Below are 15,758 nucleotides of genomic sequence, written 5' to 3'. Positions count from 1 at the left end.
AAAAAGAAAACCCATTACAGTTACACTTGTTGCATATATTATTTAAGGAGTTGAATGAATTATTCATGTTCATTGAACATTTTCTGTCTAACATTGTATCAGTAGAAAAAGGAATATTTGCATCGACAGAATTTTCATATCAGTCCATAATATATATGTTCTAGAAGATAAATTTTAAAATGATAAATTTAAAAAGAGGAGCAATAGAGACTCAAATTGCTTTGTGATGCATATAAAATTCTAAAACATGAAAAATGGGAAAACAAAAAAGATCAGGCAACAAAATATAGTTACATAAAACTAACATTCTGCTTGCCTACACTGTCACTATGCTGAACGAGAAGCATGTCAGGGAGAAAAGGGTGATAGAATTGTATTATCTTATTATTCAAATGATTGACTCCCAATAGCACAGTAGTTAATTCTATTAAATTTTACTTTGAACTGTTCAATCTCAAATTAGCCTATATTTCCATAAAATGGAATTTACATCAGGTGCACGCACAAAGCAAGTTGTTTAATAAGAACAGTACTTACCTACTGGCTTCCTCAGCTTTTAAATATGTCACAAATCCATAATTTTTATACTTGAACGTATATCTATCCCGTGATATATGGACATCAACAACATTTCCATATTTACAAAATACTTCTTTCAGCTCTTTCTTCTTGATCTGCAAGAGAAGGTATGGGATAAGATCAAGCAAACCTAATATACACATGGAAGGAATATCTATCAATGTGCATGTACACTCCAGGCTGAGTGAATAGAAGGGAAGTAAGTACTCACTCTCCAGCTTTTCCACTGTAGGTGGTGGACTAATGAACTAATGGCACTGCCAACAGTTATAACTAGAGTGCCTTCTTCCTTCTCTATTCCATTGTAGTAAAACATAGGCATTAATGTTTTAAGTTCCTTTCATGGTGTTTCTAGTCCAAAAATGTGGATGGTTAGTGAATATTTTGCTTAATCATGCCTACAAATGCCAATTCTTGCTTCCTTTGCCTTTCCCTACATTGAAGAAGGTAAGCCTATGTTGATGTTAAACTGATTAAAATCGGATATTCGCTAGATTTGAGTCGCAAGGGATGTCAGATCTTTAGAAATAGCAAATGTCCTTTGATCAGGGTAAGCAAACTGGACAACCTGTTGGTGACTCATACTTGGACAAAATGATGCCAATCCACCCATTCAAGGAAGTAGATAGTTGTCTGTAGATATATCATGTTCATGTGTACAAAAATACCAAAGCACAAGACGGCCAGATTATCAAAAGGTAGGGTTACATATACTTTGTTAGTAGTCAGCCCTCATTTCACCATCTTCTCCTTCCATTGATGTTTTTTTTTTCCTTTTTAGGAATAATGAGCCAAAAGGGATGGTTATGACCCCACACCAACCCATGCCCTGAGTATGACTGTGCACTGAAAGAAGAACATTGAAATAACTTCATGTTCAATGCCTATCATAATGTCCTTTTGTTTTTGTTTAGGGGTGCCTTTTAATTGCCTATTTTAGTGCCTTTTATTTTATAGCACCTTTTTAAGTGCCTATTTTAATCATTTTTGACACTTTTTTGCCTGCCTATTTGAGAGATATTTAGTGCTATAAATTAGCACCCTAGTTATAACTAAAGAGTATGTCCTTTTGTGCCAGGTTGTAATGTAAATTGAGTTAGGGTGGAAAGCAAAGGGGAGAGAGGAAATAAGACTGAATTCATTGAATAGCAAATTGAAATGAACCTCAGGTAAATCTAGGAATAATGTATGGAAAAACAAGTGAAATCAATTGCATGTCAATGTTAAGGATAAAAGTAAAGGTAAAGTGCTCCCCTGTGCTTTCCACCACACCATGAAGGCATATAGGGGGTGTGGAGTTAGGCCCCACACTTTCTTGATCATGGCCAAAGGTGGGGGAGATGTGATCAGCAGCATGCCCCTGGCCACCTTTACCCGCCGGAGTTTAGTCCAGTTACCCACTTTATACGATGCTGGGTGGGCACCGGAGCTGCTTGAACAGGTGGAAAAAATCCCGGTTAAATAAATGCCTCTACAAAAAGCAGAACAGAACTGTGGACTTACAACCGATCCCCTCTCATAGAGTATACATTTATAAGATAAGATAAGAATTGATGAATTTGGATCCCCCAAAAGTAAACTCCTACTATCCATTTCATAATTATAATTAGTATTAACCCCTGATTTCATGCTTTACTCTTCACATGACCACATAAGATGATAATCCTCTCCCTGTGCTAAATGACTTGGCAACAAAGCAGTGAGCAAAAAGCTTCAGAGAAGAAAGTACGAGAATCTTACTTTGGTTGTTTGCAAAAGAAAGCAAAATAGTTTTAAAGGTAATCTGAGGTCTCGAATTAGCACTTTGAGATTAAAAATATTCAGTTTCATATAGATCAGTCTCAGTTTTACATTATTACATAAAAGATGTATTCGCTGCAGAACTATGAAAATTTTGTTAAAAATAAAGGAAGGACTCATCTATATATTGTACATGGACAATCATTTCCAGGGACATTATCCCAAACTAGTGATACACTGTATGCCATGTCACAAAAGAAATCCATAAAGAGCAACAGACATAAAAGTCTGCAAAATTAGACCACAAACTTTCCATGAACCAAACAATTAGTTTTAGCGAATAAATAAAATCTGCACTTACGTTTTAAAAAATTAAGTCTAAAAGAATTTTAAACATTAAAAGAACAAGTTTGTAGTTTTGTGTCATAACTTATAACACACACCAGTATATGATATGTAAAAAAATGCTGGGCTATCCTGTTACAACAACCAAAGTACACATTATTTGTTCTATTCCCTCCACTGCAAGTTGATGACATTTTTTCTATATGATGCAAGATAATTGATACAAATATCATTTGAATGACAGATAAAGAGATTACTTGATAAAATTGTTAAGAATTACAACAATGTTATTTATGTAATCTGTAGCTTACTTAATTCTGTCAGTTGACATCTTACTCCAAGAAAAATTAAGAAGTTACTTGAAACTGCTGTAAATACAGTAATGCTCACACTAGAGATGGACTGATGTTGATAAATGCACAGATATCAAATTCACAGATAACGAGGACTAGTATCCTACTAACCGGATACAAAATTTCAAATGTTCATTGAAGAACCTGAATGATTCCTTAACCCCATGAATAACTAGGTAAGTGCATGGATTTTTACATTTGAAAAAGAAACTGCCTATTTAGAGTTATACTAGGTGAAGCAATACAAATTATACACTTCAGTAAACTTGGGATCACAAGATTCGCCACTGACTTCATTGTTTGTCCTCATCATTTGAGAGAATTGCGAATGTATGCAGGGTGGCCATTCCAGGACCATGATAAAAGTCAAGTATAATTCCCGGTTTTCAAGGCAAGGCAACCTTACATATTACCACCTCTCACCACTCCCACATACACACACACATAGATGCATTAACAATATAAAGGGTCTGCGCGATACTAATTATCTAAAAATTCTAATTCAATTCAATTGATCGGTATATACAGGGTGAGTCAAAAGTCAGGAACCATAGGACTATGTGTGACTATTGTGGATTTCAGGTGCTGACCAAAGACGAGTGTGTTGAAGTGGTACTGCTGGCTGGCAGTCACAGTGCAAGAGACGTTGCTACAGAATTCGATCGTCTACAACCTGATAGACATCCAATCATGCATAGTGCAGTCGTGAAGTTGCTCCAATGGTTCAAGGAGACTGGCAGTGTGCATGAATGACCTCGATCAGGTAGACCTTGGACAGTAGCCGAGGAGAGTCAGAGTTCTGTACGAAGTAAAAATGACATCCTTACAAACTGTAGATGATCCAACACCTTAGTGAGGACGATCCTGATTTACACTTAAGAGTTCTGCTAATAGGCACTCAGGAGGATATTTCTTACAGGTAGTCAGCACACAGAACTGGCGACTGTGGAGTGACACCAATCCCCATTAGACAGATGCGTTCAAGAGACAGGGTGCAGAGAAGATACTGGTGTGGTGTGGAATATTGGGTCCATTTTCTATCGAAGGAAGGTAGCCTGACCACCTAGATGTACAAGACTCTCTTAGAGGAATGTGTCATGTCAAAAGTTCTTAATGAGGATGACAAGTTGCCTACAGTGTTTCTTTATGGATTAATCTTACGTCACTGGCTGGATGACCAGGTTCCGGAAAGGTGGATAGGTCTGCAAGACCCCATTGAGTGTCCCAGGAAGTCCCCGGACCTCACACAAATGTATTACCTATGGGGTGACCTGAAGGCAATGGTTTATTCCACCTAGATTCACAACCTACACCATCTGCAAGGGAGGATAACTGAATGTGAAGCACAAATACCACCTGCCACAATTTTCAGTGTCTTAAAGAACTGGGAGTGTCGTCTGAACATGTGCCTTGCTGAAGAGGATCAACATATTGAGCATATCATACAGACAATATAAGCTGACGTGCAAGAATTTCAAACTTCAATTTATGTAACCAACTTCAAGAAATCTTGCAACAATAATCTTCCATCAGACAGACTGTTCTGCAAAGAAAACTAACAAAGCATTTATTTTCCACAGAGCTATGTTTTCTGTTTCTTCCTGGATAAAAATAAAAGTTAAACTGTGAAAAACTTGCTGAGGGCATTAGTAAATATGTACTGGGATTTGGATTAATGAAAGTTCAAAGTTGCAATTTTTCACGCCTATGGAGAAAAATTAAAATAGAATTCACATAATTCCAGAAGCCAATAATTCGAGCATAATTCCTAGAATGCAAGGAATTCCCGGTGAGTAGCCACCGTGCTATGGTTGGACTTGGACTTGATTGTTTGTACACATCGTACGCTTGTCTCCTTGTGCACTCCGAGGTTTCTTTGTTTAAAACTGAACACTGTCAAACATGTAACATACTGTACAGTACAAAAGTTCTTGATAATAAAAGCAACAGTAAAGTCTAGCGAGGTGAACCTTTTAAGTTTGTTATTTGTCACTAAGTAGGACTATGGCACCTCACACATAACCATACATTCACAATCATCTTGCAAGTGGTTTGTTTGCGATCCTATGTTTACAGAGACTTTTTTGCTTCTCTTATTGTGTACTTTTCAAAGTTTCAGTTTGTGCTATCACTTCTGGTACACCCTATATATACGATTGGTAACATTATTCTTCCCTATTTGAAATAATTGCACCTTGCACATGAATTTTCCCAAGCATTTCAATCACTGCAATTTAGGGTGCGAGAACACGGAATGTCACTTACCCGATGAACAAGATTTCCAACAAATATCTTTCTGACTGGAACATCATCTTCATTGGATGCGTTTCCCTGTTGTTCCAAGTTACCCGTGCCTGAAATAAAATAATGAATATTAAGATCTGCCTCAATAATGTTTCCTGTTTTTCAGGACAATTATAACCTCAAGAGGGAACAAAATATCAGCATACATCTTGCCATAAAAAAGAAGATAATGTGCACTCCAACCATAATATCAAGGCACATATGGAGGGAGATAGTTTGAACATTCTTGATTTCAGCTACAGTGGAGCACCATGTTCCAGGTACCTTTAGACGTTTGACATATCTTACGGACATTAGTCAAAATATACCACAGAAAGATATTATGTGGAAGCAAAAATAAACTCATCTCATAAATATGGAACATGTATACATTTAGAATGTTTTCATTTTTTTAAGTTCTATAATTTTCATGGCTGTTATTCCCATGCAGATAGGATCAGTGGGCTTGGCATATGTGATGTTGGATTATTTGCTTGTTCAATGTGTGTTTACTCTTGCTTCACATGGTTTCTATTGCAAAAACAGCACATCTGGTGGCAAATGGTCAAACATGCACCAGAAGCCAATGGAAAATAAACCCCTTACCTGAAATTTGCTTGGAGCAATTCCTAGCATGGATGATTGAAGACATATTTTGTGTGACTACATGTTCAGGCACTAAAAAAAATATTTTGATAACCAAATCAAGTTACAGGCACACATGAGTGTTTTTACTTAACAAATGCTCAAATAGGCTAATACACCCCACAAAGTATAAAGAGGAATCCAAGCCACTGTGCAATGTGTCTCCATGAAGGATTGAACCTAGGAACTTATACCGCTACACTATCTGAGATACCCAGGGGAGGAATTTTGTAGCTAGACAAGCACCAAATCATGCTTTTAGCAATTACTATACACAAGCCACAAAATTCATTCAGGATCACATACAGGAGCCCAAAAACACAGATGGAAGGATGTCAATGGGTAGGTGATAGAACAGACGCAGGCTGAACCTCGCCCTTTAATAAAGAAAATTGAAATATCTGTAATAATGTCTCCTTTAAATCAAGGGGTCCTGGGTTTTATCACCAGTGGAGACCCATGGCACAGTGCTTTGTATCTCACTTTTAATTATAGGCTAAGAATGATTTCTGATGTAGTTTGGGGATCTTACAAGCATTTATTCTTAGTCTGAGGAAGGGAGTGTGTGTTCTCACAAAACATTACATCAAATATAGTGTTCATATGCTTGTAAGAATTGTAAACTTCAAGAGAAATAATTCTACAATGCAAGCAATACATACATACATACAAGAAAAACTACAGGTTCAGTCCCAAGAAAGATATCTAAGCATAAAGTAGCCATTTGAAGGAAGAAAAAAAATAAGAGTTTATTTTCTAGATTTCAAGGGCAATGAGTTCCACAGATGGATGATGGAGTCTGCATGCTCAACCTAAAAATGCCACAGTGCCTTAACGAATCCGCAGAACCCCTTTGACCCTTTTCCTAAGTATATCAGATCTGAAAACATGTGTCAGCTACACAGTGATACTATACCAGCGTATGAAAGCAAATGTTGACATGTATACCCACCTTCCATAACCCAAGTATCTATTTTGAAAGATGCATCATAAATGTCACTTGCACTATTGGAGAAGTCATTTCCCTCGGATGTGTTTTTGTCTTCCAAATCATCAGGCGATTCATTTGTTTCCGTACTCTCACTACTCCACATACCAACATCTTTATCTTCTAAGTAGTTGCAATTTACAATGTACTGGCAATCCCAAGAATCAGCACTATTATCCGTTGGAAAGCTGTCCGATTCAGGACTAGCAGTTTTGGAACTTCCATTTGTGGCAGGGTTCTCACACGATGACATCTCACTTTCCTTGCATCTATTTTTCAAGTTTCTATTTGACTGTTCGTGGGATATCTTAAGTGACATCATATCAGCAATGCAATCTTTATCGTCAATACACTTAGGTTCTGAAGCACTAATCTCTGATGTGTTATTTTCAGATCTCTGGCACCAAACATGTCTGATTGCTTGATTTTTCACTTTCTGCATACTACAGCTTCTCTCTTCTTCGTTCATATTAGCAGACTCCTGTACTTCAGGCTCCATTCTCCTTTACCTGCAAAGAAAATACAGAAATATGCAATCTTGCTCAGTTTATAGGCTACTCATCTATCATTATTTTATGAGATGGGATTAAAACAATGTGTGATATCTACTAAAAAGAAATGCAGGTGCTTTTAGTATCCATTGGCAATTTAAAAATGGATGCTGAAGAAAGATCAGATTTTATTAATACCAGGTAACTACTATGTGAATGCCACACGAGTAAAACAATTCTATTGGTTATTCTCAATTCTGTATTTGGGACTGGATTGATTATAGGTTGTTTTTTTTATTTGATTTAGTTTATTTTACTTCGGGTTTTGTGCCTCTTGGCTAATTTGCGAAGATGGGGATGAGTGATGAAATTAAATTGATGAATGGACATTCACAAACAACCAAGCCCGACCGGGATTCGAACCCGGGAACCATGGCATCGCAGCGTGATGTGCTAACCACTCGGCCACAGGGTCGGGCTGATTATATGTTTTCTTGCATGCTGTTTCGGAGAACAACAAAATCAATTATGACATGGTAATTTTCATGAAATAGCAATACATACAAATAGAAAAAAGAAAGTGAAATGTTAAACCAAACCAACCCAATATAACCTAGTTTAAAGGCATAGTTCACCACATCACAATCACCTTGTAATCAAGGGGCCCAGGGTTCAATACCCAGTGTTGGCACATAGTGGTTTTGATCCCACTTTAAACTGTAGGTCTAGTCCAGATTAGCCTTACTGTGCATAATGGGGACTTGAAACAAAAACTCAAACAACTGCACACTATAACAAACGAAAGCAAAACAACCCTCGGAAAACAGCTAATTAACAGGCAATTGTTACAAGATGGTCATGAACATGGATGTTAAAATTATTCTGCACTCAGTACACATCATATATATGTGCTTTCAGGCATCTAACAAATTATTATGCTAATTAGAATAATGAATTTTATAATTGGTACAAGAGTATGACTGGAAATGATTGTGCACAAATGAACTACAAATTTGGAGAGACAACTTTGTACATTTTAAAGAGACAGAAAGTTACAAAAGGTTGATTTGCAAAGTGCCTAAATTGGTACAGTCTGAAACACTGATACGTTAGCACCATGCCACCGGGTGACTTGGTAGTTGCACAATATCTTCACCACATGGGTCATGAGCCAGAATAAAAGGCTGTGTAAAGAAAAACACCACCAGTCCCTGGGGACAAGAGGTCACTGGGAGAAGTCTTGATCGAGTGGGCAAAGCGTGAAGTGTTTTGCGAGTGACCTTGTAAAGTCGGTCATTTTGCGAGTGACCTTGTTAAGTTGGTCACTGTAAAAGGGTTGGGTGAACCCACTGAAGATACCTTCGATAAACCAAAGCAACTGTGCCGTGACCCAGCCAAGGAGCTACGAGACAAAGCAGGTACAGTGGTGACACTGAGTTTATCAATGTCAGTGTTTAGATATAACACTGACTTGTGCATATGGTTTCGATTAAATATTGGTAAAGGGTGATGATTGTAATTTATTCCATTCCTCATTTATACATCTTCTTGCAGCCAAGCAATTTAAGCTGGTGAATGACCTAAGCGTAACATGGTGGTTAATGCACTGGTTTTTTCGTAGTATAGAGAAAATATTGTTTTCTGAATTTCCCAACGAGCAGCTCATTAAGGCCAGAAAGAAGTTCTCAGGGATGCAAATGTGAGAAACAATTTCACCGCCCCTGAAACCTTTAGCACAAACAATCCCTTCTTGCAAGCTAGAGATATGCCTAACACATTGCTCTAAGAGTCTCTTACCTTGACGTCACATATATCACAATCACAAAACGTCACAACCAGATCTCTAAAAATCAACAAAGTACCAGGCGTTTCATAAATGATTGAGGGCTTATAAAAATTTATTGGAAGTAAACTATTGAACATTCGTTAATGAAACCAGTTCAGAACGAACAAGAAACTCAAACAGTTTTCTTCAACACCTATAAATGTTCAATGTATGCACGACAGGTGACACTGCACGCATCAACACAATAGGAATGCAAAAGTTCATGTGTGCATGTTTTGTTAAGCTGAGAGTTCATATCCCTGCCACTAGGTGACACTCAAATCACCCACATCACTCACAGTGTTTTGTGCAATCTTTTGGTCCTCAATATCACAGACTTTACACTTTGTGACCTCGTTTTGTGGGGTTTCATTAAAGACAGAGTATTCGTCTAACCAGTGCCGCATGATATAGCAGCCCTAAAGGAGAATAGCATCACAGAGATAGATACTATTGACAGGCCCATGTTGATGCGAGTGTTGTAAGAAGTAGACTATTGTGTTGATGCGTGCCGTGTCAGCCGTGGTGCATACATTGAACATTTGCAGGTGTTAAAATAAACTACTTGAGTTCCTTGTTCGTTCTGGACTGGTCTCATTAACGTAAGTTCAATACATTAATATGTGTAACTCCTCAAGTATTTATGAAACACCCAGTATTTTCGATATATTACAGGGTAACATGTCTGTACTGAAAAATCTAGTTTCCACGACTCTTGCTCTCCGTAAAGATCATGACGATCTTAGAAATCAGGTGCATAGGGAATTGAACTCTAGGCGGCAGTCAGTACATTTCAGCCCACAAGCAAGGAGCGTCCAATTTATCGGATATGCTGCTCAGTACTCTCAAGTACTTAAGGAAGTAGATACATTTTTCTCTCGTCAGCACGGAGTTCAGTGCTCACAGGCGACCAAACAGAGTTTGAGCGATGCAGATCCTGTTCCAACTGAGAGCAAAGTCCAACACAGGTTTCCGTTGCACACGACCAACATAAATATCATAACAGCTGATATGCTGAACATGCGGACAACAATTGGACGATGAACTTCAAATCTTCAACAAGACACAGGCCGGTGATGTCAAAGTTACCCCAGTGTATAATCTACCTGTTAATGTCCTTTACACTGCCGAGCGGGTTTTCGAAGATAACCCCTCTCTGGCCGTGGCCTTTGCGTTCGATTTTTTAATTTTTACACCTATTTCAGAAAAACGTTATATCTCTGAGACTATTTGAGCAATCTACTTCAGCTAACTTTTGTTTGGAAGAAAAAACATCGGAGCACACGACAGTATACAATTCAGAGTGCACAAGTGAGAAAAACGGAATTGGGGGCTAAGTATCAAAATTTCAATGAAAAAAAAAATAAAAATCTGGCGTTTGCTCCCTCTTCTCCTGCTATTTTGGGAAAAGGACACACTTTTGCATTGTTTTAAAAGAATAGACATTTTGCAACAAAGTGAAACTTGTTTCAAGTCCGTAGTCCTCAAACAGGCTGAAATATGACGCAATATGTACAATTCTGCATTTTGGCAAAAAATAGCTAATTTGCATATTTGAGAATAAATTATTATTACTCTGAGACTATTTGAGCAATCTACTTCGGCTAACTTTTGTTTGGAAGCAAAAACATCAGAGCACGCGACTGTTTACAATTCAGAATGCCCAAGCGAGAAAAACGGGGTGGGGGGGGCTAAGTCCCCAAATTTCAATGAAAAAAACATAAAAATCTTGCATTCTCGCTATTTTGGGAAAAGGGCGCAAACTTTTGCATTGTTTTCAAAGAATGTACCTTTTGCAACAAAATTAAACTTGTTTCATGGTCGTTGCTGTCAAAGAAAGTTTAGAATGATGCCATATTTCCAACAATGCAATGTCAAAATATCCCGTTAGGTTACATTTGTGAGCAAACAGTACGAAAAAGAGACATGATAAATAATGTTGCACAGCAAAATAACTAGTGTTATCTAATATATAGGGTCCGGGACTTTATGTCCTATAAAACTATAAAATATGTATGTAATTATGTCATATAAATTGGAAAATATGTCATGAAAAATTACAAATATGTCATGAAAAATTACAAATATGTCAGAAAAATGCAGAAATATTTCCAGTAAAGCCAAAAATATGCACAACAGTAGTCTCGAATTTCTTCCATACCCGATAGAGTAGAGTAGGTGCTGTAATGTACCGAATGTTATTTTTACTTTTGACAGATTTTTATGAAAAGCTAAAAAGGCAAAGAAATTAGAACGAAACTTCTTTACTTCCCGTGCAACAATGAGAGAGAACATTTTTCCTCAATAATGTTTGCATGGCTATCATTATCGGCAGGATAAAAAAGTGGGGTATTAGAGTTCTGTACTAAGAAAAGACGGCACCTTTCTTCCTCTGTAATTTTCATATCCTGCCATCGACAATATGAAGAAAAAATTATGAAATAATTGTATATGTGCGAGAGAATTACGAAATTATACAGAAATATGTCTTATTACAACAAAATTGAAGAAATATGTTCTAAAAACGTGAAATTGGTGAAATATGTCAAAATATGCTTTGTCAAATTTGTCTATTTCGGCTGATTTTCATCAGATATGTAAAGATCTCAACCCCCATATATTAGATCCGAAGCCAAATGAAAAATATGTTATAACAAAGTCCCGGGCCCTAGTAATATATGTACTCACCACCTAGTTGCCCACATGGAAAGCCTCAAAGCACGGGTACACACATAGTGCAACTTTGCACTCGTGGAATTTTTTTTTTTAACCTTGCACCTTCTGCGTGTCGTAGTCAATATAGGCCAATGCCTGTTAACTGAAGCTTCTCTTCTAACCATCTCGAGAGATGGTGGGAGATTGGCATCGGCACCAGGCAAAGGCCTAGAAGGACCAGCCTGCTCTGTCTTCCCCCATTTAGCCAGTTCCTTGATCAAACTTATCCGGAAATCACGATGTGAGTATCTGGAGAAGTGTTTCAGGAGGATGTGAGAATTCAGGATGGACTGGTTTACAAGGTGGAAAAAGAGTTTGTTAGTCCACTTGATTGTCCATCTGCCAGTCAGATAGGTACATGTCATCCTGTCAGCTTTGTCCACGTAACCCATATGTCTATTACAGTCAAGTATAATTTCGGGTTTCAATAGGTTACCATGGGCATCAAGAAAGTTCCCTTGTACAGGGGGTCTGTAGTAATTCGTCAGCACAAGGACGTCACGTTTGTCGTGCCACCGTACAGCTGTCAAGTCTCCCTTCGTATGTACGTCCAGGTCACCATGTTTTGTCTTGCTTGTCTTGAAGTCAATGGGCATGGAAAGCCGATTCTTATTGACAGTCCCACAACATTGCACGTGCTTTGTTGCGAGATCATAAAAAATATCAGGGGAGGTAAAGAAATTGTCCATAAACAATTTATGGCCAATTCCTTGAACTCTCCTACTTAGTTTGATGACCAGGGCATGGGTGGATGTCACAGTTCCTGTCTGTCTTGCTCTGTCATTTCCAAGATAAACGGGAATATCAAACGTATATACCAAAGAGTCACAGAGCAAGTATAGCTTGATACTAAATCGCTTGTGCTTCTTTGGAATATATATTGTTTGAACAGCACTTTACCCTTGTAAAGAACAATAGCCTCGTCAATGGATACGTGTTCAGTGGGATGGCACAAGTCAAGGTAACGTTGTCTGAAATGTTCTAAAATCTGTCTCAGTTTCCACAGTCGGTCCATGTCGCAGGAGGAGGAGATGAATTGTCGGAAAAGTAAAGGATGTGAAGAATGTGCCGGAAACAGTTACGGAAAAGGAGATAGCCGACCCAGGGATATCGTAAAGGTTTTTCTGCCAGTAAGATTCTATGTAGTCATGTCTATTGTGTCCGAAGTAAAGCCACAGGGCAAAGAAAAATAAAAGTGTGCCAAGGGTGATGGGGGGCTCTACCCTGGACAGATGACTCTTGTCCACAAACTGATGGTAGTATCTGTTAGATTCTACCAGCAGAATGTCGAAAAGAGCATCCGTCCAGAATAGTCGGAAAGAATCAAAAGGCGAAGAGTTTTCAGAAAGATCAGAAGTTTTGGGTCTGTGTCAGCCAGTGAAAGGGAAAGCAGTTGGTTTGGAAGATCAGCGGGTCGTGGGCCCCAGGTTGATGAAGTTGAAGTCGATGCTGATGATGTTGATGGAACAGGAGGATCATCTTCTTCTGAAGGAGAATTGAATACACTTACCCAATCAACATCATCAGCTCCTACAGCATCTTCGTCACCCTCTGGTCCTACAGTCTCATCTTCGTCATCCGTGTTGTCTAGGAGATCATATATTTCCCTTTCGCTCATTCGCTTTTTCCCAGACATGTTTGATCGAAGACCTGAATAAACAGAAAAAAGTGGGTTTGCAGAACAAGGACTTACCACAATCAGCCAACGCACAAGCAAGCACCAACAACAGAGCACACAGATGCACAAGTTTCAGTTAGCACTCAAGAATCACTTGTGACCTGTCACTGTGTGCGACTCATAAAGATGCTATTGGTTACACGGGAGGGAGGGTAAGGCAGGCAGAATTTCATCAACACACACAGCAGAGGTGCCACATTTCCTTTGCAGCATGCTGTGACCAACATATTTCCATTTGTTCCAGTCAGGCGTGACAGTGCATTTTGGCTTCCCTTGTTCTATTTTTAGACTCTCGTCACCAACTTCAGCATTGGAACACACAACCCAACATGTTGACTAAAGATAGCTCGGATTTCCCAAGCTGGGAGGCAGAAAACAAGCTCGTAAATCTCAGATATTGCATTGCATTCATTTCCCAGCTGTCAAACCTCGCATCAAAAATGCAACGGGAAAGGAGGGGGAGAAGAGGTCATGGGTAATTGGGTTTTCTTCGACAGGGCATTTCAAAGTCTTATCTGAACATCTGTCAGCGTTTACAACCTCACATACAAGTATGAAGGTGCTAAAAGCACATGAACTTTTTAATCCACACGATGGGTCACCAGTGACCCATCGGCCGACTACGCCTATATTTTCTATGGGTCACATGTGACCCATTGGCTGAGTAAAGGTTAATTATATTTTTCAGTCTGTCACTCCAAACCACCCAAACCTTGAAATTTTGCGAAAATGTTGTCAAATGCCTAAAGGACAAAGGTCCACTGCTTTCCCACACCTAGCCACAGGTGCTTTCGGCTTGAGGCACATGATGTACGCTTCGAAACTTTGAAATGCATTTTTTTCATAAATGGATGGCTAGTGTGCACTACACGAAGTCCCATCCCAAACTCAATTTTCCAACTCGTAGCATCTCCTAGTAAAATAAGCTATGAAATGTGATCTTGAAACATTTAATTTATTAAGTAATACAATACTGGATTAAGAATAACTAATTCTTGCACTGGAGTGGCCTTCCTAAGGATACATCCTAAGCAAAACATTCTAATATATGGCCAAATCTACCGTATCGCTACAGATTTTAAAATTCGGCGACCAACAGTGCAAAAATTTATCATGCCATGTTAATTATTCTGATTTAATGATACTTGACACAGAAAACATACAAATATTAAAAACATACTGTACATTGCGACTGTACCAGATTACAGCTACATGCCACTTCTTCCTGCCCGCATGTGTGTGTGTCGCTCTCCGGCCACTAGTGCTGCATACAGGCACCATTAGAGCTTTTGTCAGGATGCCCCTCGTATATGAACTTTCAGAAGCTGTTATTAACAGTGTGTTCCTGTTTTAATGTTTGGTTAGCTAAATCAGGTACTTATACAATGCAATTCTATAAATTCCTTGCGTTAAATTTCTAATACCTACATACCCTTTTCATCAGCAATAATGGTATAACTGCTTGTTATGAGTTTCACAGTACTTCACTTGGATATACCTTACTGAAGCAGAAATCACATTGAAAATGTAAGAGAATACGACACTTTCTTTTGTACAATTAATTTGTTTCACTTATATGCAAGAGTTAAGTTGTTTGCTTTACAGAGAAGAGAAGTAGCTTTATGTATTGAAAAATGAGTCCACACTCATGGCTCTTGCAAGCAGAGGGTTCCAAACCTCAGTGGAAATATCAACATATAATACCGGGAATGGATAAGGAGACTGATAAATTACAAAAAGTATTTCTAAATCACTCTTCACTCTAATATCATTTAGTCGTAACTTAAAAAATAATCAAGTATTTTATTTTAAACTTACTGCGTATGATAAAATTCCGTAATCCTTACTACCTACCTTGTGAATTGTAATGATTTTTCAAATTCACTATTTTGCATTTTGAATTTAAATCATAGAGAATAGAGAAATTGTGAATTTCATAGAAGATAATATTGGTACTTAAGAATTCCATACCTGGATCTGTATGAGTTTATTATTTCCATTTGCAAAACATCGATTTAGTTTAGTTTGTAATTGTCAGGGAAAAATGTAAATTTTGTCCTGGCAAACCTGGAAAAGTCAGGGAATTTCATTTCTGCTTGTTTGGAGCCACCCTGAT

The 15,758-nt window shown here is 38.1% G+C and overlaps 1 protein-coding gene across 1 annotated transcript in view; it reads right to left on the bottom strand.

The window, feature by feature from the left end:
• The window catches only part of LOC145985093 (uncharacterized), an 87,073-nt gene that overhangs the window by 35,620 nt on the left and 35,695 nt on the right, over positions 1 to 15,758 (bottom strand). The window contains exons 2-4 of the mRNA XM_083118688.1: positions 6,898 to 7,442; positions 5,283 to 5,371; positions 538 to 674 (exon numbers count right to left, since the gene is read on the bottom strand). Coding sequence (XP_082974814.1) covers positions 538 to 674; positions 5,283 to 5,371; positions 6,898 to 7,432 — 761 coding nt within the window. The 5' untranslated portion in view covers positions 7,433 to 7,442. The remainder of the gene's footprint in view (positions 1 to 537; positions 675 to 5,282; positions 5,372 to 6,897; positions 7,443 to 15,758) is intronic.

Source organism: Lepisma saccharinum, chromosome 3 (assembly GCF_977018435.1).
Source record: "Lepisma saccharinum chromosome 3, izLepSacc3.1, whole genome shotgun sequence".
Classification (NCBI taxonomy): domain Eukaryota; kingdom Metazoa; phylum Arthropoda; class Insecta; order Zygentoma; family Lepismatidae; genus Lepisma; species Lepisma saccharinum.
The sequence above is the reverse complement of the archived record's forward strand: the minus strand, read 5'-3'. Positions and strand labels throughout refer to the sequence as shown.